This window comes from Tachysurus fulvidraco, chromosome 13 (genome assembly GCF_022655615.1).
Source record: "Tachysurus fulvidraco isolate hzauxx_2018 chromosome 13, HZAU_PFXX_2.0, whole genome shotgun sequence".
In the NCBI taxonomy this organism is placed as follows: domain Eukaryota; kingdom Metazoa; phylum Chordata; class Actinopteri; order Siluriformes; family Bagridae; genus Tachysurus; species Tachysurus fulvidraco.
The window spans coordinates 21542061-21568530 of NC_062530.1; the positions used below are offsets into that span (position 1 = coordinate 21542061).

The 26470-nt window shown below is 40.1% G+C and overlaps 2 protein-coding genes across 3 annotated transcripts; one reads left to right on the forward strand and one right to left on the reverse strand.

Annotated features, from left to right (window-relative positions):
• Nucleotides 1-555: 555 nt before the first annotated feature.
• lepa (leptin a) lies at nt 556-3422 on the forward strand. Of its 2 annotated transcripts, none has more exons than XM_027161401.2 (3): nt 556-704; nt 1488-1692; nt 2544-3422. In XM_027161401.2, exons 2-3 carry the CDS (start codon nt 1492-1494, stop codon nt 2910-2912), a joined length of 570 nt encoding a protein of 189 aa, XP_027017202.1. In that variant the 5' UTR covers nt 556-704; nt 1488-1491; the 3' UTR covers nt 2913-3422. The 2 variants fall into 2 exon arrangements, with proteins under 2 accessions (XP_027017202.1, XP_047678543.1); XM_047822587.1 differs by lacking the exon at nt 556-704 and adding an exon at nt 729-862.
• Nucleotides 3423-5107: 1685 nt separating this feature from the next.
• Nucleotides 5108-26171, reverse strand: rbm28 (RNA binding motif protein 28). The gene is made up of 19 exons (XM_027162016.2): nt 25813-26171; nt 24306-24464; nt 24079-24197; nt 22224-22299; nt 21906-21998; nt 21458-21529; nt 21306-21381; nt 20555-20754; nt 20379-20451; nt 19948-20057; nt 17868-17941; nt 17479-17614; nt 17007-17071; nt 16321-16479; nt 14815-14964; nt 13223-13330; nt 7816-8054; nt 7611-7725; nt 5108-5476 (listed from the first exon to the last, which is right to left on the reverse strand). Exons 1-19 carry the CDS (start codon nt 25928-25930, stop codon nt 5336-5338), a joined length of 2283 nt encoding a protein of 760 aa, XP_027017817.2. The 5' UTR covers nt 25931-26171; the 3' UTR covers nt 5108-5335.
• Between the last annotated feature and the right edge of the window lie 299 nt (nt 26172-26470).

Genomic DNA, 26470 nt, shown 5'->3' on the forward strand with positions numbered 1-26470 from the left:
AAGGATCATTGGATTAATAAAGGCAAGTAAATAACATCATGAGTGAATCAACATGTCGGGGGCGTCACTGTTTACATTAGGACTGTTCCTCAGAGTGACACACTTTTACATATTATTGTGTAAAGAGAGAAAAACAGATGGTGTTTCACAATTCACAAAAGGACTGAGCGACTGGAATGTTTAGCCATAAAATATCTTGCAAATATTCATCCTGGTGACATGATGGAGGATTTCAAGGGGATAAACACTTGATCAGATTTCCCTCTTCACTCACACTCTTAAAAGAAGTGAATAATACTGTACACTGGCTAGTTGAATAGCAACAATATTTGCTAGCAAACTTAGTATGTTGGGCAGAATCTCTAATGGGTTCATTAAAAAATTTTCCATGAGAAAAACCAAACCTGAAAGGGACAAATTTTCAAATTCATTCTTTGTATAAGCCTGATTAAAAAGAAAAGGCAATTACTGCAAACTAAGTCTTACAGACTACACTACAAGTTGAAGTGTGTATTGTTGTGATTGTGTTTGTTAGGTCTGATGTGTTTGAGGTAAGGTTGGGGGGTGTTGTCCCCGTCTACATCTCTGCTCTGGGACATAACATCAGGAAAGCCTGAAGTGATTCACTGATGAGTCAACAGCTATGAGCTATAAAGCCACAGCACTGATGGAGTCTAAGCATGACACAGCTCGCTCACCTAAAGGTAAGACCCCCAGTCTTTCTCCTCTGGTTGTGTGGCTCCACTGCATCGCTTATTTAATATCCAATTAGACTTAAAAATCCACCTCTTATTTACTATTATCTAAAACTCTGTAGGTCTACTTTATTGAATTAAGAGGAGAAACATCATTTGTAATTTTGGTGAGTTTTTTTTTTTTTAACACAAAAGTTCTGTAATAACTTTTCACAGCAGAAAGAAAAATGTTCAGCAGAGTTTGAGTCGATTCTGTTCAATGTTAATTAACTGTTATAGTACAATTTGCTCAAAAGTAGACAAGAAGCTTTTCGGATGAATATATCTTGAATTTGGAAAGGAATAATTCCTTGAAAACAAGAGCAGTGATAATGCTTAAGCGATTTATTGGAAGAACATCGATCCAGACATTAGGTAGTTTGCCTCTTAATTTATTTTTAATGAGTTACTTTGCATATTCAGTGCCTTAATCGGTTAATAATCAAATATCCTTCTGTCTGCCTTTTGCTTTTTGCAAATTTTAATGGAATATTTCTGCATTAATCAAGCTACTTTTTATCTGTGGCATCCGGTGTGTATGTGATTAAATTATGTCCTGTGTTTTCTACACAATGACAAAACAACAACAATTTGTTTCGAGAAATTGTAGAAAACACTTTTTGTCAGATTCTGAGTCATTTTTGTCTTCTCTCAGATTGTGTTGGACCTCTTATAAAGTTTTAAAAACTCATCCAAGTATTCATTTAATACAAATGTGGTTAAGATGATCGATTGTTTTCTGCTTTTTTGCAGGTGGATGTTCTTCTCTTCTCAAAGCACAAACCCTCTCACTCCCAAGGAAGGCATTATGGCTGTGTACCCTGCTCTTTTTTGCTCCTGTGTAGTGACGGTACTGACGCTCACCAACGGCCGTGCTCTACCTACAGACAGCCTGAAAAACTCTGTCAAACTTCAAGTCGAGAACATCATCTCCAGAATCCAGAAACACAAAGATGAGGTAAATACCAAGAGAACAAGTTCATCCTTCTGCGTTTACCTTGCTCCAATAGCTATACCTATAACGCTGGTTGAGCTCTTGATTCTGATTGGTCACAGAATCGTTTCTAACAAGTTGAACAGGGATTGTACATAAGTGAAGGCTAAAAGCTGTGTATTGTAATGTTTTTTATGTAACAGAAAAATGTATAATCATTGATAAGGTCATATTTCCTGTACAGACTATTTACTTAACATTTTCTGTAAGGAGTCTCCACTTTGAGACAGTTTCCTGGCAACACAATGAGCTGTGCTTTTTTTTTTTTTTTAATAATATTAACTTCACGAGAGAAAGAAAAAGGATATTCTGCAGAAAACGTGCTGTTATAGGAAAATGATCAACGTGCTGACAAATTTGAGTAGTTCTTTCACTTATACTTTGTTTATACTTTATCTGATAATCTGAGTTGTTGGAAAGAGTTATTTCAACATAACTGGAGAAACCCATTTTGAGTAACAGAAAGTTACTCTGGAGTTATGCAATCACTTATTTTGCGGCCAAAATGTTTTGTGGCGACGTCAGAAAACAAAACTTTTAACTGTGGCAGCTGAGAAAAATAAACAGTGTATTAATCATTCGACATTTGACTAGTAATTTCTCAAATCTTGGGATGGTCATGTTCAGACCATCCTGTCAATCATTATTTTCCTGTAACAACACACCACTAAATGTCCTTACAATATAACAGTATCTATACTCTCATCACCATCGTTTATAGTCGAGGAAGATCAAAATGTGTTCATCAGAAACATGCTATGCAAAAATGAGCTGTTTTCCTTGAACCTGACCAGAGCTCCAATGTTCTTTCACAGTTCCCAATCCTCCATAAAATGATCCTGGATAGTCCTGAGCTCCTGCCCGAGCTGCAGTCTGATAAACCCATCGAGGGTCTGAGCTCCATGGTGGAGATGCTGAACAACTTCCAGCGAGTCCTTCACAGCCTGCCCAAGGGTCACATGAGCCAACTGCACAGTGATGTAAGCACACTGCAGCACTACCTGGAAGACAGGATGAGCTCACTGCAGTGCACACACAGGATAACAGGCACAGAGAAGAACCTGGAAGACTTCCTGAAAAACCACAGCATGTACTACATCACCGTGCGTCACGTGGCTCTGGACAGACTGCAGAAATACATACAGAGGCTCAACCACAATCTAGAGCAGCTGAGAACATGCTGAACACAATGATCCCTGTGTTGCTTCTGTTTTGTTTTGACTATAATTATTATTATTATTGCATTGTTTCTGTTGTTCTATTTATTTATATGAACGTATTTATGGACCAAATAACTATTTCCTATTTTAGTTTATTTTTTTATGTTTGAATGTATTTAATTAATTCATTTGTGAACCAGACATGACGTTCCCATCGGTCTTCACGTTCACACATGCATGCACACAGACACACACGTTATACATGCTGACATCAGCACCAGCCTTGTATTCCCAGTGACGTCGCAGTGTTACCGGAAGACTCCTGACCGATCGTGCTGGGAAGCACAAATCCTCTTACCCTCTTCCTGACCACCAGCAGACAATCACTATGGATCTGAATGCACTATAATTTTAACATACTGTATACCGTTAGCTTATTTTGATGTCATTTGCATCTGTGAATTACCTTAAGGATGTAAGCCATTTATTTCTCATATATTCAAGCTCACTGAAATAAAAAGCACAGTTCTCTAAGCAGAAAATTTTCCTTTTTCCAGGATATATGCCGCCTCAAATAAGAAACACAAAGGACCGACACGACAAACCCGATTTATTAGCCATCGTTTATATTGTACGGCCATCTGGTTGCCTGATGTTGCAGCAAAATTGTCTTTCCAGCTAAAAGCTCTGTGTAGTGGGACTTAATGAGACGTGCATTTGTGGATTTTAAGGCAGGACAGAGTTGGATACAGTATAACATGAGACTCTCCTAAAAGAAAGAGTGCCATTTATCTCTGTTTTATAGGACAAAGAGAATAGATTGTTAGATATCGGATGAAACGTGAAGACGGAGAGTAACTATCCTTTTCCAGAGAAATGAAACAAGTAAAAGAATGACGCAGCAGAAAGCACACATGTGCCTCCGGTATAGTAAATATTTACTCTCACCCACTTTTCTACCCTTTTATCCTTCGACTAAATCCCTGGAAGAGCAATGATTTTAAATACAACTGGGGCAAAATTACATAATCCCAACTTACAATGATAAAGAAAATAAGCATGTTCTTTCAAAAGTATGCACGTAACTGAACCCTGACCTCAACCTTCAGCTCAGCCGAGGCAAACATCATCGGCCCACGTTTGTATCGTCTCAGGTGTAATACAAGGCACGTTATTCCTGATGTCTCTATGCCGCTCTGCGAGAAGTCATACTGTACGTTACCATGTCCATATTAAATCTGGGGACTAAGAGGGTTGTTTATGACAGACATTTTTGAAATTATAGTCTTTAACAGTATGTTCTGCTGAGTGTGAATTGTTGACAGTAGTCTGATCCTGGCTTCAGCTGAAAACTGGTGTGGCTCATATTACAAGTGGAAGTTATTCAAGAAAGAGAGTGCAAGAAAGAAAGAGAGCGCAAGAAACAGAGCAAGAAAGAAGGAGAGTGCAAGAAATAGAGCAAGAAATAGAGCAAGAAAGAAAGAAAGAAAGAAGGAAATCAAGGAATTGCTGTGTGTGTGTGTGTGTGTGTGTGTGTGTGTGTGTGTGTGTGTGTGTGAGATGCCCAACGTGCCAAGGTTATAAGGCATTTTTTTTCTCTCTGAGCTTTGCCTTAAAGTTTTGTGAGCATCAGTAAAAGCTTTGCTGTGAACGTGATTTAAAGATAATTGATTAGCTTCAGATTTCCTAGTTTAATTTATCAGTTTATAAGAACAAATTCATTACTGAAACTTTTCTCTGTAGCACAGTATCACTGGAGCAAAGTTTGACCTACATGCTAGGTCCCGAATACCACAACCGGTCCCAGTTTGTCGTGCTACTTCCTGTTTCAGATTTTGTGAGAATGGGGAAGGTTGGTTATGGTCAGTGGAGTTCAGGAAAACAGCAGAAAGGTATTTAAACACCAAGCTCTTAAAAACCCTGAGATGTTTTTATATACGTGTGAGCAGAACTGAAAAGCTTCACTCGAACATCGGTTCAGTGTCGAACTTAAAATAACAACAACAACAACAACAATAATAATAATCTCACTATCAGCTGTACTTGAAAGATTCCAGCCGTGGCTAAAAATCTTCTTATATGACACTAGCTACTCATTACAGATGTGACAATGACGTTCACATCTGGCTTGCTGATTAGAGATCAGCAGGGATCCTTTTTTGTGAAAGTGCTTTTTTTGCAAACTCGCCCACACTCTGCTGTAAATAATACCAGTAAAATCATGTGTACACAAATATTTATTTTCCACAGACTGGTGTATTCTTCTACACCTAAAAATAGAGCAACATAAAAATGGAAAATGTCAGAACATGAAACGTCGTATTGTTATAGTACACTTTCTTTTTTTATCTTTAATATAAAACTTGTCACACCGGAGACACCGAGTTACATCCAGTCGTCCTCTGGTGTTCTCGCTCACATACACACGGCGCTATTTACACCCACTTTTAACTGAACCACTTGCTCTTCTTGATGAGCGAGTCCTTAGAGTTCGATGTGCCTGTGAGTTTCTTCTTGTACTGTTCGACCAGACGGTCAAAACGATCGTCCTCTCTGTTCTGGAACTTTCTTTTCACGGGTTTAGAATTCTGAAATCACAATAAAAACATACATAATGAGCAATTATAGAGAATTCTGATTCTAAGTAAAATGCGAGTGTTGTGCCTGATTTATCAAGCTTTAGATCAGATGTGTCAAACTCTGTAATTATGGTGTAATTATATTTGGCCTGCGAGATCATGTCAGATGTGCATTACAGCTGGCTAGCCGCATGCTCTGCTAATACTATAAATCCCAGAATGCCTTGCCACTGTATTGATGCGTAGTCACGAACAGCAAGCGCTCCTCATTCTCTGTTAACAGTCGGTAACAATCATGTTACAGTCACGTCGGGCAAGTTAATTCCACCCTCCACAAAAATGGCCAAACGAAAGATGGACAATAGGAGCTTTCAAGACAGGAGGGAGGCAGATTATCTGTTCACGAATATAAAGGACAGACCTGTTTGTCTTGTGTGCTAACGGAGTTAACGTGTCTGTAGCGAAAGAATATAACATAAGAAGACACTATGAAACGTAACATTATGAGAAGTATAAGGACCTGGACGTAAAGCAGAAGCTCCAGTAGGCGGAGGAGATGAAAAAAAGTCTGGTTTCCCGGCAGAATATGTTCAGGAAAGTAAAATCAAAAAGTGAAGCTGCTGTAAAGTCTGTAAAGCTTTATTGTGGCAGCAGAGACGCCAAAATCTGCCCTTTAATGAGGGAGAGTTTGTCAAAAAGTGTATGGTGAAAGTTTGCGACATGAACACCACTGATGTGTCTTTTATTCCAAATCCTGTGTTTAAGCAAAACTGAAGTTTGCTTTCATACGAAACATTGAACATTACATATCAGTTGCAATTCGTTTTTCAATAATTATTCAGTTTGGCCCGTGACTTTATCTCAGTTTTATATTTTGGCCCACTGTGGCATTGAGTTTGACACCCCTGCTTTAGATGTTACAAGCTCTATAAATTGGTTAAAGGGGGAAATTGGAGCTCCGGGAAATCTGTGTAAATTTGCAAATTAGGAGCCGAACTAATGTAAACCATGAACTATGAAAATTCCACTGGCATGAGCTCATCGAGTTTTATATGAAAATGAAAGTGTAAATCTTGTGAAACTCTGTCGTTTCTGAAAGAAACAAGGAAAGAAGGAAGAAAAAAGGAAAGAAAGAAAGAAAGAAAGAAAAAGAAAGACATGCAATTTTAAAGTCTAGGAATCGGTTTGTGTGTGTGTGTGTGTGTGTGTGTGTGTGTGTGTGTGCGTGTGCGTGTGTGTGTGTGTGCGTGTGTGTGTGTGTGTGTGTGTGTGTGTGTGTGTGTGTGTGTGTGTGTGTGTGTGTGTGTGTGTGCGTGTGTGTGTGTGTGTGTGTGTGTGCGTGTGTGTGTGTGTGTGTGCGTGTGCGTGTGTGATGCCCAACATGCCAAGGTTAGAAGACATTTTTTCTCTCTCTTTGAGCTTTGCCTTAAAGTTGCTGACGTTTTGTGAGCATCAGTAAAGGCTTGGCTGTGAATGTGATTTAAAGATAATTGACTAGGTTAGTCTTACTAGTCTAATTTAGTAGTTTACAAGGACAAACTCATCATTACTGAAACTTTTCTACATCATTGCAGCACAGTTTTACCTACATAAACATTTACATACATGTTTTTGTAGTTTTTTGTGATGTTTTTGTACAGATGTTATACAGATGATCCAATGTTTTGTTTTTTTTATAATTTTACAGCAGCACTGGAATATCTAAAAACACCTATAAGACTGCAAATTCAAAGATAGGGCAATTTAATACATGAAGACTTTCATTCATAAAATAAATGTTTAGAGAATTTGTGTCTTTTTTTGCATGCTGGGAGTTCTCTGGTGTCTCGCTAGTGCATGGGGTCAACGATTAGATTTAACACGAGGCCTAATTTTACAGGAGCAAATATCATTTAGACCAAAATGCATTAACATGAGCATGCACACACTTGCATACAGGTACGAGGCTTTTGCCTATATGTAGATGGAGTTCGATAGGTCTTGGTCTGTCCGTATTCTATAATTAACGTTATTTCGGGTTTGGGCTGCCATATGTAGATCATGTAAGATCCATATGTAGGGTTTTAGCATTTTCAGAGCCACTTCACACCAGCTATATATTATACACAGTGCTGTTTCTCTCCTGCTATAAAATAACGTTCACCTGTTTTTTATTCTGGTTGGGTTTCTCCATCGGGTTGAGTCCCTTTCTCTCCTTCCTGCTAGGGACCGTCTTCATTTTCCTAACCTGGGCAGTCTGTTTACCTTTATCCCGTTTCCTGTTGCGTTAAAAAGAAAAGCATCAGTTTACATCAAACATTTGAAAAAGAATCAATAAAAAAATAAAAAAATAAAAGTCATATCAGTGCCTGATCTTTGGGCCGAAGTGTGAAGGCATGGGAAGAATCTTCTGGCGTTTTTTACCGTCGCCCACTTCGACATGCTCGACTTCTGGAGTGGTTCTGAAGCCGGAGTAATGGCCGCTCGGAGCTGCTTGGTTCTTCTGAGTTCCTGCTGACTGCTGAACTGCAGCAGATGCCTTTTTAGGAGATTTCTGCCAAGGCTGCTTACTTCTGTCTTTCTGAGATCCAACGCTGTTTACTTTTTCCTGTGATACAGTCATTGATATCAAGTTAAACATCGATGTCAACAAATATACAGATTTTAGACTGCTGTTCCCTGTAGAATATTGACTTCCTTCATAAATGTGATAAAGAATTTAACATTTTCACCTAAAAAAACAAAACTTTTTAATAGGTAATTGTATTTTCTGTCTAAATATTTACCAGAATGATTGCCTCTGGGCATTTTAAACGAGTGTGTGCACCGTGCACGTGTGTTATACAATTCCTTCCATCACAGATGATGCCAATTTGGTATCTTTCAGTGTACGTACGTATGTAAACACTATATAAGCACATATTGAAACTAGCACCAGTGCTGGCAGCTCCTGCTATGTGCTGACCCATGGGCATTAGTTTACAATGAGGGTGAGGGGAGAGGGCAAGACCAGGAGACTGTACCAAGATCAGACGAGAAGCCTGGCATTCATAGGCCGGTTCTCCAAAGTCATTTTAAATGGCCGATTTCTGTGGCTTCTTTCTCAGGCACTATAGATTTCAGAGGTGAGGGTTTGGTGTCATTGACCAGATCTCTCTCTCTCTCTCTCTCTCTCTCTCTGTCTCTCTCTCCCCCCCTCCCCCACCTCTATCTATATATATATATGTATATTATAAAAAAAAATATATATATATATGTATATAGGAATATATATATATATATAATGTATATAAATATAGGTATTATGAATAATATAAAATAGGTATATATATATTATAGTATATATATATAAAGTTAAATTAGGTATAGATATATAAAAAAAGTATAAAATAGGTATAAATAAGGTTATATATAATAATATAAGTATAAATATGGTTATATATATATAAATATAGGTATATATATATATTAAATATAGGTATATGTTATATATATATATATATATATATATATAAAAGTATAAATATAGGGTATTTTTTATCCTCTCGGTTTATATCCACCACACAAGTATAAATAGACGGGTCTCCCTCCGGTTCTATATCTCTCGATCTCTCCGTCTACCTCCGGTTCACTGATATATACTATACTATCGGTACTATATCTCTCTTCCATCTCCCTCTCGGTCTCTCTCTCTTCCCTCTCTCTCTCCCCCTCTCGGGTTCTCTCTCTTCTCTATCTACCACCGTCGGCTCTTCTCTCTCTTCTTCCCCTCTCGGTCTCTCTCTCTCCCTCTCGGTCGGTCTCTCTCTCTCTCCCTCTCTGTCTCTCTAACTCTCTCTCTCTCCCCCTCGGTCTCTCTATCTCTCTCTCTCTCCCCCTCTCGGGGAGATCTCTATATCTCAGATGTTAGATAGACTACGGTGTCTTAATCAGGGATCTCTCTCTCTATACTCTCATAGCGGTTAGATATAGAGTATATAACGAGAGGTGATTATCGAGATCGATAGGGGAAGAGATAGAAAACAAAAAAAAAAGAGAGAGAAATATACTAAAAAAAAAAAAAATAGAGCTAACTAATATATAACAAAAAAAAAACAGAAAAAAGATAGAAATATTAAAAATAATATATTGATATATATATTATATATATGAGGGTATTTAGATATATATACTAAAATAGGTTTTTTTATCACTATATATATATAGAGGTATATATATATGAAAATATAGGGTATCTATAACCAGCTATATATATAATATAGGTATATATCGAGATATAAATTAGGTATATACTCTCGGTTCATATCTAAACTCTATAAATAAGGTCTATCTCTCAATCTCTCTATCAATATAGGTAAATCTTATAATATCTATAGCTAACTATAGGTATCTATATAAACTCTCTCTATCTCGAGGTAATGAAAATCGGTTCTTAAAGTACAAAAATATAAGATAGAAAATATAGGTAGATATTATAGCAAGAGATAGTACCTAAAGCCACTTACCAAGCGCTCGTATGTGCCCCCCTCCTCGGCGGCGTGGGGCGCGCCGGCCGGCGGGGTTCGGTCCTATTCCTCAATCCCTCTTCGGCGCTTCCGCGTGCGCGCGCGGGTTAGGGGGGGTTTCGGGGCGTTCGGCGCGGGGTTGGGGGGGGGGGGGGAGGGGTAAAGAGGGCAGAAAGAGAGTAGACCATATAGGTTTCTCTATATTCACATGATAGTCTCTTATACGGGTTAGTATATTCTCTATCTATCAAAGGAGGAAAGGAGGAAGAGAGCTAGTCACCCCCAACACTAGACGGGGAGGAGAGAATAGAAAAAAGAGGGATCGAGAGAGAGATAAAAAGCAGGGACATGGAGTAGAGATGCGATGAGTCAAATCAGGTATATAGGAAACAAAAAATAGAAAGAGAGGGTGGTAATATAGAGATTAACACATGAGAAAAAGAGGGCGAAAGAAGAAAGCGAGGAGAGAGAGAGAGAGATATATATATAGTATACATATGATAGGTGTATTTATCTATATAGAGCAAAATAGGTATATCTGATATATAAAAAATAGGTCTATATATTATATAAAACAGATATAATAGCAGCGGTGTCAGGATAGATAAGACCCCTCCCCCCCCACCTCTCCTACTCACCTCCCTCCACTCCTTCTAACTTTGGTCTCGGTCTCTCTCTCTCTCTCCCTCTCGGTCTCTCTCTCCCTCTCGGTCGGTCTCTCTCTCCCTCTCGGTCTCTCTCTCTCTCCCCCTCGGTCTCTCTCTCTCTCCCCCTCTCTCCCTCTCGGTCTCTCTCTCTCTCTCCCCCTCTCTCTCGGTCTCTCTCTCTCTCTCCCTCTCTCTCCCTCTCGGTCTCTCTCTCTCTCTCCCTCTCGGTCTCTCTCTCTCTCTCCCTCTCGGTCTCTCTCTCTCTCTCTCTCTCTATCCCTCTCGGTCTCTCTTTACAGTATCTCTCTCTCTCTATCCCTCTCGGTCTCTCTCTCTCTCTCTCTCTCTCTCTCTCTCTCTCTCACTATGTAGAAAAAAACACAAAAAAGATACAGGGTTGTTGATCTGCTCAAGTACAAGCTGTTAAAAATATTACTAGAACAATTAGAGCTGCAACAAAAAGTTTCCCGTCAGGAAGTGAGCTCATGAGCAGACTTGTGCTCCAACCCGAAAAACAAGAGCCCAGAATTCACTACTGTAGAATTTTTAATTGCACCGTTTCGCTGATTCTTGTGCTTGTCAGGATTTCAAATGTTAACTGCCATTTTCATAACAACAAGCAGTCTGAATGCGATGCAAGGACGAAGCGCTTCCAGAGAGACTTTCTAAACATGCAGCGTCTGAAGTCCACCGTGTGGCATGTCAACAATAATTGGCTTTGTGTGTCGTGCTCGGATGAGACCAAAATCAACCCTTTTGGTCAAGCACAACGTCAGCGGTTTTCCCGACACGTTATCTGGTGCTAAATATGGCGGTGGACGTTTGGGGTTTTGTGTATCACCTGGTTGCCACCTTGTGGATGCTTATGGCATGAATTCTGCTACCAGAATATATCAGCCAAATATCTGGTTCATACCTGTGTCTATATACACACAGACAACAAAGCGAGAGACCCACAAGAAGACGAACAAGACAAACCCGACACAGAGATGGTTAAAGAAACACAGAATCACTGTTTTACAGTGAGCATCGCTGTTTTTTTATACTTAAGTGGGGGTAAAAAATGCAAAATAAGCAATACAATAAAGTCTTTGATATTTCATCATTCGTCATCATACTGTGTTTACACGTAGAGTATAAAATTTAGCTAGTCATTTTGCAGGATCTTCAAGACATTACTGAAAACCCTGTCACAGTCTCAGAGGAGTGACCAGTTTCTGTGCATGGATCAGGGAAAGAATCTGATGTACACGTCTTTTGTCACAACACAGCGGCCGTTTTGTGGCAGCCCATTGGGGAAATAAATAAATAAATAAACAAACAGACAGACAAATAAATAAATAAATATTTAAAGTTTCAATCTATTTCCTGTTTATCATCATTTATCAGAAGTCTGTCAACAGTTCAGGGCCAAAAGTGTTTGGATGCCAGACAACAACATGTGCTGAAGAAAAAATCTTAAAACACTAGATGTTGGTTTCTTTGCATGGCTGCTTTGTGATGCTGGAACAGGTCTGAACCTGTTAGATTTAGTACAGAAAATCATTCATTATAACAATACTTATAATAACAGACTCCTGGGTTTATGATCATTCACAATCTCTGGTGTTTATAATCACACCCTCCAGTGTCACCCGAACGAGGATGAGGTTCCCTTTCAGGTCTGGTTCCTCTCGAGGTTTCTTCCTCTTCCATCTAAGGGAGTTTTTCCTCACCACAGTCACCTCAGACTTGTTCATTGGGGATAAATACAAAGACATTTAAATACAAGTCTGATATTAATCTTTCTGATGATCTGTAAAGCTGCTGATCTGTAAAGCCATGACCATTGTTAAAAAGCGCTATACAAATCAAATTGAACAGAACTGAATTATTGTAATGCTACAACAAACCAAGAGAATTGTGTGCTTCCGATGTAGTGGCAAAAGCTTGAGGAAGAACCACATATGGTACAATCCATCCACCATATAAATGCTCCTTTCCATCTTCTCAGATTCGCTCATAAGCCCTTATATAGCTTACAGCCTGAGAGTCAACATTAATATCGAACCACTTCACTAGCTGAGATTAACACAGTGCTGAGTTTCGGTAGCTGGCTAGCTTAGAAAACGATGCTTTAAATAAATTTACGCACCTACACATGTACAAGTCTAGATTTGGGCATGTGATTTGAAATCGCTGTACTGTACAGCTAATGTTTTTTTTAACCACTTACGATGCACTAGAGTGTGTTGGTTTTTTCCCCCCCAAACAATGTATACGACGTTCGAAACCGACGCAGCAGACGGATTTTCTAAAAACGTATTAGGTAAAATCGATGCGCTCGAAAGCGTAATGAAAATAAATGAATTCTACTGCTTTTCTTCTAATCGGAACAAATAGCCGGTAAATATCGCTCCAGCCCGACTGGCTGGTTCTGAAGGAGAGAATAGTGAAGAACAGATTGTAGAGGAACAGATGTTCACGATACAGCACATCTCTCACAGCAGACACCAAGCTGTCTTTGATTAATTTCCTTCATCCAGATTTCAGAATGCGGTTTATTCATTTGGGACTTTGTTGGGTATGATTTAGGGAGCGCAGAGGGTTAAAGTGGATGAGATTAACATAACGAGCCGCCTCACCTTTTCGGCCCTGGGGTCAGAGCCGGATGCCATTCTGCTCTTCTCCGCTCTCATAGCCTTCAATTTTAACTTCCTCCCATCCTCCAGAGAAAACTCCACAATGGGCCTCTGTGCAGATCACATCAAAAGACACACACACACACACACACACACACACACACACACACACATGATTGGTAAGGCTTCGAGCAAAACATTCCTCAACATAATTTCAGAGCTGAACTGAACGAAGGGTTCAGGAAATACTAGACAGAATTATTCAACATATTTTCCAACAAGAAAAAAAAAACTCCATTAAGTGTTCGACATGAAAACGTGTTACTTCGTGGCGTGACGGCTTTGACTGAAACGGAGTTTAATAAAAGCATTTCTAGGAAGCTGCAGTGTGTTTGGAAGAAGTCTGAGTGGTTACAGATCATCAAGCAAGCAGAGAAAACTCTAAACATAACTGCAGCACGAACGTATACAGCCTTCATTAGGATTTTAAGTAAATTAACTTCCTCCCACTGCACGCAATAAGGCTAGATCTCCGCCTGCAAGCAAGACGACGCAAAAAACCTCATCCTACAGCATAATATATACTTGTTCAGTGCAAATGTTTGTATACTTCCCAGGTCAATAAAACAGGCATTTACAGTGTTAAAGAAAAATAAATCAACACTCTAAAAGACTGGCAGTCATTTTTATATTTACGGCATTATCCAAAGTGACTTACTATTTTTTTTTTTCTTCTCATTTTTATACATCCGAGCAATTGAGAGTTCGGGGTCTTGCTCAAGGGGCCCAGCAGTGGCAGCTTAGTGTTCAGGAGATTCAAGCTCACAACCTTCTGATTGGCAGTCCAACACCTTAACCGCTAGGCTCCCACATTTATATATTTTTACGTGATCTTTATGGAATCCAAGATGTGTTTCAGAATAAAAATTCTAAGCGTGTTCTTTTTTTTTTTGTCTTGTTTCCAAACGTTTGTCTGTTTTCACTCTCCTCGATCCTGCACGTCACCTCACACATCACTGACTAACCTCTGCTGTCTCTCAACACAACCGCATCATACAGATTTCTCATTAATGCGATTATGACGGTCCCTGGAAAGTGGTGTGTGTGTGTGTGTGAGAGAGAGAGAGAGAGAGAAGCACGTTGCTTGAGTCAGCAACGTTTTTGTGACGTCAGCTCAAAGCACGACTAACACGGCGACTAAATTCACGTAAATAATGAAAATGCAACACCCACCAACATATTAACACCAGAATAAAACAACAGACTTATTTCTATAGACATGTTCGGCGTGCTTGAGTTTCAAATTCCCTTCATTTTCACTAATGTTCCTCTTGTATCTTTATTATAAATGAATAAATAAAAAAAAATTAATACTGTTGTGGTTTTGGTATCATCACATCTCTGATGCCGTAAACTGCCTTCTTCGAGTCAGGTATATTATTTCTGCTGCTTTCCTTCTTTTTTTTTGTTCCAGAATTCAAACTGAAGCTGCTTCGAATGTTCCAAACACCGTGGGATAAAAACCCGTGCACTTGACGGTGCAAGAAACGGGTTAGACATCTTGCCCTTCTGTGACCTTCTGTCACTGGACTGACCTTGTTGGCTGTGAAGATGTTGGGGTTGTTGTTAAGGTGACGCAGGGCTTGGAGGGCGTGTTCGTGCTCCTGAAACTCCACAAAGCCGTAACCTAGCGAGTGACCCAAGGGTTCCCCTCGCACCGGCTTCCTATCGTACATCACGTGACACTATAAGAAAGACAGAAAGACAGCAATAGGGTTTGATTTTAAATACAGATATGATATATGTGATAAGGATAACAAGTAGTTTGCACCAAGAATTTTTTTTCTGCAATGGTATAGCCCTGATCAGACTAATAACAGGACCATGCTGACACAATACCGCCATCTAGTGTTGATGCAGGGAAACTGTTACTGTATTTTCTGTGGTGGTGTATAAAACTCGTCTCCACCCAGAGAGCAAGGTCTCGTGCAGTAAATATACTAAAACGTAGGATCAACGTGAATAGACACTTTAAGCAACAACTGTAGATCACTACATCTGAAGACAAAAGAAATACTATCCTCTTATTATTTTTCTCTTATTATAGCGTAACGTATAACATAATGGTCCTATACAGGACACAGCAGACGTAGATCCCCTGGTTGTTCCCACAAAACAGCTCTAATCTGTCGAGACACAGACTCCACAAGATCTCTGAAGGCGTGCCGTGCTATGGGACACCAAGACACCGCTAGCTCATCGTTAGCACATGTGGCAGAAGTAACTTTCTCTCAATTTCCTCAGCTACTGATCGAACCACAGCACCGGCGTGCGATCTGTTACTAATCAGACGTCCGGTCATGACGAGTCACCGAGAGTAGGCTGTAAAAAAAAACGAGCCACTATAATTAAACGCTTCCCAGCACTATAAACAGTAAGAGGGTTCGTTTGTGCCGTCATTTCTTTATTCCCACAGGAACGTAAACGTTTTCTAAAGACGTCAGCTGTCGCAGACGGACTATTCCGCATCGCAGTTTCTCAGTATGAATTAATCATGAGCTGACACGGGGGAATCCTGCCGCAGGTTCGGCTCGGCGCGTCCGATAACCTGCTCGCTGAAGAAGTGCGATTGTTTTTAGCTAGTGTTAACAAAAAACTATTTCACGTGGAGACGATATAAAGTTCATTAAGACGACACAGAAACGTTTAGAATGACCGTATGTTTATTCGTGTCTTGGTGATCGTCCTTCAAAGATCACGTCGCAGCTTTAAAAACTACCTTCCTAATGTTGAAGTGAAACTGTGATGTATTACTGAGTCTGTGTTAAGTGATAGAAGTATTAGTAAGGGACTATGTTGAGCTCAACTCTTCTGCAGTTAAAGAAACCAAAGCTCTCTTCTGAACAATCAGGAATATGGAAGGTGTAATATGGAAGCTGAAGACAAGAAATGCTTCAAGAGAAAAAAAAAAGACTAAACACAGTCATGAGCCATTCATTAGGAACCAGATATGTTCAGTCATTTTTGCTAAGGTGTATGTGTAAGATGTTTGTGTGTGATAGGTGTGTGCGTGCGCGTGTGTGTGTGTGTGTGTGTGTTACCTCCTTGATACGGACACCCCTTCCTCCCCCTGCTGCAGACAGGCAGAGTTTGAAGAGCTTCTTGCGGTCCACATTTTTGGGAATGTTGTGAACACACAGACGGGTTTGAGACACAAACACGTTCACGTCCTTCAGCTTTGCCTTCTTCATCTCTGCAAACTAACACAAGTGCACACACACAGACAGACACACAGACACCCCCCCCACACACAGACACACACACACACACACACACACAGACACCCCACACACAGACACCCCCCACACACAGACACCCCACACACACACACACACACCCCCCCACACACAGACAGACACACACACAGACAGACACACACACAGACAGACAGACACACACACACACACAGACAGACAGACACACACACACACAGACAGACACACACACACACAGACAGACACACAGACAGACAGACAGACAGACACACACACACACACACACAGACAGACAGACAGACACACACACACACAGACACACACACAGACAGACAGACAGACACACACACACACAGACACACACACACACACACACACAGACAGACACACAGACACACACACACACGTCACTGTCATGACACAGCTTTTGACTTTTAGCTTTTCTATTAAAATCACAAGGAAATAACCAGGAAATCACAAGAAAAGTGCCCTTAGTGGCACGGCTGACCTACCCTCGCCCTCTTGTCCATATCGGATGCAGAGACTCCTTCCGCTGATTTGGTTCCCGCACGGATCACTGAACACAGGAAGAGGTCGTAAAGAGGAAATCAAGATTTTAAAGGGATCAAAAATGTCAGGATTATTCAGATCCAATACGCTTAATACGCGCTATACTCGGCTCACACAGATCAGGTATTAAACTTCATTCAGGATTTTAGATAAAGATGAGATTCATTCTTAGATTTTAAAGAGCAGAGTCAACCACTCAACCTTTTGCATCCCTTTAACTATAGCAGTTGGCTCGCATGGTTTGAAACCTTTCTGCAAGAATTTTGATACGAATCATAAAATACTTGATTTAATCCCTCATTGTGTTTTTTTTCTATTCATTTTCTATCCAGAGCGTAAAAGTGTAACACACTCTTGGCTTTATAGCCTGATCCACTTTCCCGGGCTCAGAGCCGTGTTATTGTCTGCACTTACAGCCCTCTCTGGCGAGGTAGAGGTTCCTGGTGCCTTTGTGAGTTTTCTTTTCCTTGTTCTTCAGTTTGGAAGCATCCTCTCTGCTCACTGCCAGCACGACGTTCAGCTTCCTCCCGTCCACTCTCAATCCGCCGGCCTGCAGCACACAGAAACACGACACAGAGTCTGACACGGACACAGAACACGACTCGGACACGGAACACGACTCGGACACGGAACACGACTCGGACACGGACACAGAACAAAGCAGAGGAAACCAGAGAACCCGAGGCTTAGAGAAAACCCTCACACAAAGAAAGAAATGAAAAAAAAAAAAATCAAGCCCACATGCTCATCCACACAACCCCAGCCTACACATGCACAGCACTGATGGACTCATTTGGACTCACCTCAGACTCTGTCTCTGCTGCTGCTAGACATTTCTCTGCTGCCTCTTTAGTTTTGAACTGAGCAAAAGCACAGCCTGGAATAAGGAAAAAAAAAGGAGTTAAAAGTAAAAAAAAAAAAAAAGACATCCCCTGAACGACTACACAATGTACTCTCCTTTGTGTATACATTTTAGAAAAGTAGTGTCTAATGTCTTTTACGGAATAAGCTGCTTCCCGTTGGATATCGATCGGAACGTGACGGAGCTAGCTTTAGCACTATACGATGACTTTGTACAATATAATAAGAAAAACGATTGCACAATGTGAGCTGATTTAAAAGACGTTTCCAAGAGGTATTGTCCACCGGAGTGTCATTGGCTATCTTGAGTTTCACCCAGCATCAGCTTTAAGTGCATGTGTTGAGTGCATGAGGTGTCCAACATCCAACACTTGCTGTTATCAGTTGAATAAGTGAATTATGCGGATACATGAAGTGCCCTTCACTTGCTGGAATTTTCAGCCTGATCACACGACTCACAGTATATATTTCTCCCTCGCCCCTAGAGCGAGTGGTTAAGGCCCTGGGTTGTTGATCAGACAATTAGTGTTCAAGCCGCAGCACTGCCAAGCTGCCATTAGCCCTCTCTGATCAGGGGCACCTGAACTGGCCCCAACTTCCAAAGCCGGGGTATGTAAAGATAGAATTTCCCTGTGCTGTAAGGTGTATGACAAAAATAAAGGCTTCTTCTTCTTCAGACGTAGAACTGTCTATAAGTATATGATCTGGGATGTAACTAGGGATTGTCTGATACTCGGTTAGGCCATGGTGCTCTTATACATGGCCATCGACACCCTTTTTTTATATAGGAGTAATGATATGTAAATATATTGTAATCACTACAAGTTCGGAGCTTACATCAAATACCTTTGTGTGAATTTAAAGTCACGTGTCGTGAATGGTGCGATCGGGCGACTTCTTACTGAATCAATAACAGCATTGTGGCTGTGCGAGTAGTAAACAAGCTTCATAACTCAAGACAGCCTGGTTTCAATAGGCATAGGAAATGTGTCAGTAAATGAACTGTGGAAATGGCTGTACATTTTAGATGACTCCAAGGCCACGTTCGCACTGCAAGTCTTAATGCTCAATTCGGATATTTTGCTCAGATCTGATTTTTTTTGTTTGGCTGTTCACATTACCTTTTAAAATGTGGCCTATATCAGATACCAGTGTGAACCGGTTGCTGTTTCGAACAATAACAATGACGTCACACGCAGCACGCCGTTGCGCTAAAAAGTTGGCGAGGTTATGGAGGAAGTAAGCATTTTCGCTTTTCTTTCTAAATATTTGTGTAATGGCAGCACAGAGACGCAGTGTTTTGAAAATTTTCGGATGTCGAGGGCAACTTTTGATTATTTGATCCACTTTGTAGGCGTAGTCACGTTTGTGTGCGTACTCTCCGGCGCATAAGTGTGACTAATGTCGATGTAGATTGACGTAAAAGTCACATCAAATCCTCCTTGGGTGTTCACACTGCGGCCACATTGGGGAGAAAATCAGATTGGGGTCTGATTCAGGACCACATACGGAAGTGGTCTGAATCTGATTTGAAAAAAAAAATCAGATCTGGGCCAGATTTGAGTGTTCACACTACTCCTGAACAAGTCTGACCTGGTCACTTGACACCAAAAAAATTTGGGCCACTTTTACCTGCAGTGTGAACGGGGCTCAAATCTCCAAAATGAATCAATACCAAGTTTATTAAACCAAATAATAAATAAATAAATAAATAAATAAATAAATAAATAAATAAATAAATAAATAGCAGAATTCTTTAATGAGTAACAAGTTCCCGTTCGTACTTATTATTCCGGTGTACGTTAGGTGAGATTGAGTTAACTCGGTGTTTATCTGATTAATAACAAGGTCTGTATCAATGTTTAAAAGTTTCTGTAAAATGTCACATCTAAAGGTTTGTCCGAAACAAGATAACTAAAATAAGAAGCTATTTGGAATTTTTTTTTTAATTACAGAGGAGTCGAAAATCCTCCACTTTTGGATTTTCCGATCCTTCTGCATGTGTGAGAAAACAGCACCGACCTTTGGAGTGTCCCGTTTCAGGATGCACCACGACACGCACATATCGGAGTTCACCAAACTGCAGAAGAACTTCCTCTATGCCGTCCTCCTCCGAGTCGAACGACAGGTTCCTACCGCGGACACAGAGGTTGTTTAGAGAGCAGTGCAGAGATGGTGTGTGTTTCACAGTAAATCGGGAGTAGAGTCGGGACAAGAGCAAGCGCACATCACGAGTCACATTTGAGTGGTAACTGGTAATTAGAACGCTCGCACACTGAACTGCAGAAATCAGAATGGCAAGACATCGAGTTTGGCAGAGCTGAAGCAACAAGTCTTCATATCGCACTCGATTGCGTTTCAGGTCCAGTGTGGTGCATTAACATGAATCACATGAATCTATCATAAGATCAAATAACATTCAACCTCCTCCTTATAACCTTTGAGATGCTCACCTTATAAATATCGTTCTTCCCTCGTTCACATCAGTAGGGAGAGGATTCTTAGGTTTCCTCTGTTTTTTCTTGGCTGAAGAGAGAAGGAAACATTTATAATTAATAAAAAAAAAATCATCATCATCATCATCATCATTATCTAAAACACTTGTTATCAATGAATGAATGAATCATACCAGTTTTCTCTTCATCATCCTCCTCCTCCTCCTCCTCATCATCATCATCATCCTCATCATCTGATGCATCGCTGTCTGCATCCAGAGACCCATCATCTTCATCCTCACTGTCTTTGCTGTGATCGTCATCATCTTCGTCATCAGATGCTGAATCTACCTCAGACTCGCTGAGAGAGTTCTCCTCTGGCTGTGCTTTAGACCTTTAAATAAGAGCCACCACGTCATCACACGTGCCACATTCAACCATGCTCACATGTTGCACTACAGATCAATAGGATGTGAGATCAAGTTGCCGCTGCTGGGCCCCGGAGTGAGGCCCTTAACCCTCAACTGCTTGGCTTTATATACGTCGATCTGGATAAGGGTGTCTTCCAAATGCCATAAACTTAAATGCACAGCCATCCGCAGCTTTAAACGATACATAGCACTTATTTACCAACAGCTGAATACCTACCTAAACACTCCACTGTTCTAAACTGAGCTGGAGAAGGAAGTCCTTTAGCTAATCTGCCCTCTATATGAAAGCTACCTAATGTTATGCCACATATAATCCTACATAGGAAAAGCACGCTGGCTATCAGAATTTGTTATTAAAGCACTTACAGTATGAATGCTTTTATCCTTCACTGTATTTATTCTCTTATCTCCAAAACAGCTCGTCAGTGTTTCATTCATGAATTTATTCATTCCAAAACACAAATAACAACATAACATTGTTATTACACTGTTGTGATACGACAAAAAGCGTTACCGTTTCTCTGTAGGCTCCTCATCCTCATCCTCTTCAGCAGCCTCCATCTCCTCGGAGTTGTCCACATTTTTACCTACTGTGATAAGAAGGACAGAGTTTTACATAAAAATAAACCATCAGCACCGTAGCATGAACAGAGAAGGAGAAGGTACCTGGCGCCGAGCCGAGCTGATTAGCCACGAACTTGTCTTTAGACACGGCCCAGTCTACAGCGACCTGTCTATCTGTGAAAAGGGAACTCAAGTTAGACTGCAGCATTTCTGAATGTTATATCAGGATATGATAGGGCACGTCACGTCGCGTCATGATACTGTATTGTACGTCACGTCACGTCATGATGCTGTACGTCGCGATGCTGTACGTCACGTCGCGATACTGTACGTCGCGCCATGATCGGGTACGTCACGTCGCGCCATGATCGGGTACGTCACGTCGCGCCATGATCGGGTACGTCACGTCGCGCCATGATCGGGTACGTCACGTCGCGCCATGATCGGGTACGTCACGTCGCGTCATAATGCCAGGTTATGTTATGCTATGTTACATTATATTCAGTAAGGGGGGTAAATACTGGGTTGATCAGGAGGATGTGGGCCTTACCTTTAATTTCTTTCAGGTTGGTTGCTGTAAGGGCTTTTCCTGCTTCCAGCATGTTCTTAAACTGGACGAAGGCGAATCCTCGTTTCTTACCATCTACACACAACAACATTCTTTAAGCAACCAGTAACCATGGATTTGGGTCTCAGAATTAGGCGTCTCCAAAATGGCAGAAATGTAAATATAGTACAAAGTATGCATCAACACACAAGCAGTTTAAGGCTCGTTTTACTTCAGAAGCGGCTCATTAAATACTCAGGATCAAACACTTTCACACATCTATATTAGTGATAACCCCTGAAGTCATTCCGTAAACATTACCTGGTTTTAATGGGATCTTAACTTCCAGCACCGTCCCATATTTAGAAAAGACGTCCTTAAGGTCAGCCTCAGAGCACTGGAAAAAATCCAAAAAATTATTTATTTATCTTAAATTATAAAAAAAAGTTAAATCTAAAAAAAAGAGCTTCTTCTCTCAGAAGTCCGTGTGTAAAGCTTTTAGGATTCTATAAACTCTTATCTTCACTGAAGCTCTGCACACTGTGCTTTACTGTTACTACATGTAACTCACCTCCACATTAATACACCACTTTCCATGCATCTAACATAATTACACATCAAATACCTCTATTTTTCTTACCAGTTTTTCTATTCATTCTTGTTTTAAATATTGAGTTATACAAGCACAGTCTAGGAGGAATAGGCAGAGTTCTCACTTCACTACAAGTCGTATACTGTATACGCTGTGAGGTGCCAAATAAATATACTGAATCTAAATCCACCCGGTTTCAAAAGCACACAACATATTATGACATATTATACACGGAAATGTCTAACGTGATACAAAATACATGGCAATGTACAGGGAGCCCAAAATGTCATAAACCAGCAGGAATAATTTTGAGAGGATCTGGCAACCAGAGGCTCTAGGGACGCATGTTGCTCTTTCATCCCTCTGCGGTGGATCCTCGGGGGAAAAAATTATGGAAATAAATAAAGCCTAATTATTTTATTTTCAATGGAATATCTCTTACTTTCCAGATTGAACTGATCTTGTTACATTAAAATAAAAACTGCTAATATTTTGAAAAGCTGCCTCATTTGACGTATTCATTTGCCTTCCCTCCTGATGCTGGTTTGTTTACCTGTTCACTTGAAAGGTGGCGAAAAATTAGAAAACAACAAAAAAAAAATCTAATGCCAGACATTTCCAGAACAAACACACAACATTTGCTGAAATGTACAAGGCTAAAAGTACAAAAGAAAAAGAGCAATTTCGAAGCTGAGCAGACATGCTTTCAAGAGGGGCATCAAGTGTACAAACTCAACTAGCGGTGCTAGTTTTGTGGATATCATTTCATTAGATTAGATACTCTATTCATCCCAAAGGGAAATTCACAAATTCCATCCATTCAGTATCCAACACCCTAGGGAATTAATATCTATCTATCTATCTACCTATCTACCTATCTATCTATCTATCAACCAACTAACTAACTAACTAACTAACTAACTAACTAACTATCCCTGATGCATTTATGTTGTATGTTCAGTCTCGATGGATGATGGCACACAGAAATGAACTTCAGCCATAATTAAAAACAAACTGACAGATTTTTAAGTTTGCTCTTTAACATGCTGTTGGCTTGTGTTTTCCTTGTGTTGGCTTCACTTTAATTTTTTTTTTTCCCCCACAAATGTATTATAGACTTTGTTTGAAAGTAACCCTACATGTGCCAGTGATTTTTTTTCCCTATTGTTCGTAAAAGTTTGTTTTCCTTCGTCATAAATGGCAATAAAATCTCAACCATTTTCTTTCTGTAGTTCTATAATTTCATGAATTCATAAAAATTTTGTACTTTTGTGTTGAAGGTTGCAGACTCATGATATAAAGGGGGAAACAAACAGGAAACAGCAGCTGAGAAAATGCATAGAGTGTAAGCATGAGCATGTAGTGCAAATGTTGTAAATAATAAATACAACATAAAGAATATGGCATTGGGTCCTGAATATGTGGACACCCTGGAAGCAACTACCACTATAAAACCGTACCACTTTATCTAGATCCACTTATTATTTCTAGAAATCTACCATATTCGTCTATCCGGAATTTTCTGCGCAAGAACTTCATAGTCACTTACTGTGTCACTGCGCATACCTCTTCATAGTCACTTACTTTAAAACTGAGATTTCGGATTATAAGCCTGGCTTTCATCTTATTCTTCCTCATGCCTTGTGACTTCTGCTGGCTTTTCACCTCTGACGGTTCTTCTGAACTCTCTGTTTTTTGCTCATCTGTACAAAAATAAGATGTAAAGATAAACAGCCATGCGTTGGGACGGAGGCAACAAAAGTTATATAACTGTAAAAAAGCTGTCTGTATAAAAAAAAAAAGGCACATACCTGTTTTCTTCTTCCCCTTCTTCTTTTCATAAAGTTTTTTCTTTGCCTGAACCACTGATATTTGTTTCCCGTCGTAATCCTTTATCTCTTTGAGAGCACGCTGGGCATCTTCTTCCATGGAGTACGTGACATAGCCTATACCACGGCATTGATCTGAGCCTGGATGTAAGAAGTCACAACTTTGTTTTCGGTTCTTATTTTTATTATAGGTAAAAAGAAATATCACCAGGAAGCATTAACACTTTCTTTGGCTATGCTCTGCTCTTTTAAGGAGCAACTGCAACAAGACAGATGTGGTGATGTTTCAGCTTCTTCTTCATAATTATTTAAGGGTTAAATCTGCAAATCTGATAACGTTACATAAGAAAATAGGTTTAATGCTGATCAGAAACTAAATATATCAATCTGAATAAGTAAACCCTGAAAAAACGTATTTAATTAAAGATGCTTGATTGAAAATGTGGAACTTTCTGGAACTAAAGTGCAAAGCATAAATAAAAACATACAGTGGATGTATTCCTTATAAAGCGGTGTCTATTCGGTAGTCTAAAGATTATAATCATTAATAAATGATAAAGGAATACGAGCATAAACGATGTCAACACGTATATTAAGAATGTAAACTGTTTTTGTTTGCTTGATTAAAGTCTTAAAAATATTTTTTCTCTACACAGCATGACTCGGTTGGGTTTTCAGTTCAGGAAAAATAGGAAAAAGGACTGCACACATTTATTTCTACAATGAAATTGGAAAAAATTATATGTTCATTTATGGCAGCGTTGTCCATTCTTATCCGGAAAGGGCCGGTGTGGGTGCAGGTTTTCATTCCAACCAAGCAGAAGCCACACCAGAGTCTACTAAAAGCCAAGAACAACTGATTAAACAGGTGGAATCAGGTGTGGCTTCTGCTTGGTTGGAATGAAAACCTACACCCACACCAGCCCTTACGGATAAGTGAGTGACGTGACATACGGCTAAGTATGGTGACCCATACTCAGAATTTGTTCTCCGCATTTAACCAATCCAAAGTGTGCACACACACACACACACACACCGTGAACACACACCCAGAGCAGTGAGCAGCCATTTATGCTGCGGCGCCCAGGGAGCGGTTGGGGGGCCCGATCTTATCTTGGCCGGCCCGAGACTCAAACCCACAACCTTCGGGTTACAAGTCAGACTCTCTAACCTTTAGGCCACCACAGATAGGACACCACTGAGTTATGCCATTAAGCAGATACTCTTATCTAAAGTGAGTTATACATTTTAGATCAATTTATACAACTGAGCAAGTGAGGGTTAAGGGCCTTGTTTAGGGGCCCAGCAGTGGCAGCTTGGTGGACCTGGGATTCGAACTCATGACCTTCTCATGCCTTAACGACTACAACATCCCACATCTCATTACATCTTTGTGCAGTCATCATTAAAGGGTCCTTGAACTGTTTTTGTCTGAAATGTGGCTGCAGGGGGTTTGAAAGCACTTTTAAGGTATATTTTTTCTCGTTACCTTTATCTTTGACCACAAAACAGCGCTTCACCGGTCCAACTTCAGAGAAGATTTCCTCCAGCTGCTCACTGGACGCTGATGGGGGTAAATTCCGTATAAATAAAGTCAGTCCTGCCATTCTGTCTGTACGGATGATATTCTCTTTAAACCTGATTTAATCCGTTTAGGCTGAAAATGTCACCAAGCTAATCTGACAGCAGTCTAAACTGCCTGGCTTTGACACAAAGGTTTTATAAATACCGGCTCTAAATTTTGTGTTATTATTTTTTAACATATATCACTGTAACAGCACACGTTTTCTACGAGGTGGCCATCTTGGATGTTTTTCCCCAACCGTTCTCTATAAGTCCCACCCCCTGCTTATGATTGGCCAGCTGATAAGATTCGTGACGTGTTTACATTTTGTACAGAATAATTACCCAATCGGCGACTTGTTTTGTAAAGTAGTAGCCAATCGTAGCACAGGAGGTGGGATTTATTTAAATACGGGTAGGAAAACGAGGATGACACGTTTGTTCAAACGGAAGTTGTAAGGATTGTACTTCCTGTTTTATTTTTGGCGTTATCAACGAGTATGGCTGCTTTCAGATCTATTTCTATTTGCTGAAATAAAAATGAAATAAAATATTTTTCCATACTGTATCCGAATTGTAAATGA

Coding starts and splice junctions, on each gene's coding strand:
- lepa (XM_027161401.2), top strand. CDS start 1,492: ATGTTCTTCTCTTCTCAAAGCACAAACCCTCTCACTCCCAAGGAAGGC. Junction 1,693..2,543: donor TCCAGAAACACAAAGATGAG/GTAAATACCAAG, acceptor GTTCTTTCACAG/TTCCCAATCCTCCATAAAAT.
- rbm28 (XM_027162016.2), bottom strand. CDS start 25,930: ATGGCAGGACTGACTTTATTTATACGGAATTTACCCCCATCAGCGTCC. Junction 24,198..24,305: donor GAAGGGGAAGAAGAAAACAG/GTATGTGCCTTT, acceptor ATTTTTGTACAG/ATGAGCAAAAAACAGAGAGT. Junction 21,530..21,905: donor CAACCTGAAAGAAATTAAAG/GTAAGGCCCACA, acceptor CCCTTTTCACAG/ATAGACAGGTCGCTGTAGAC.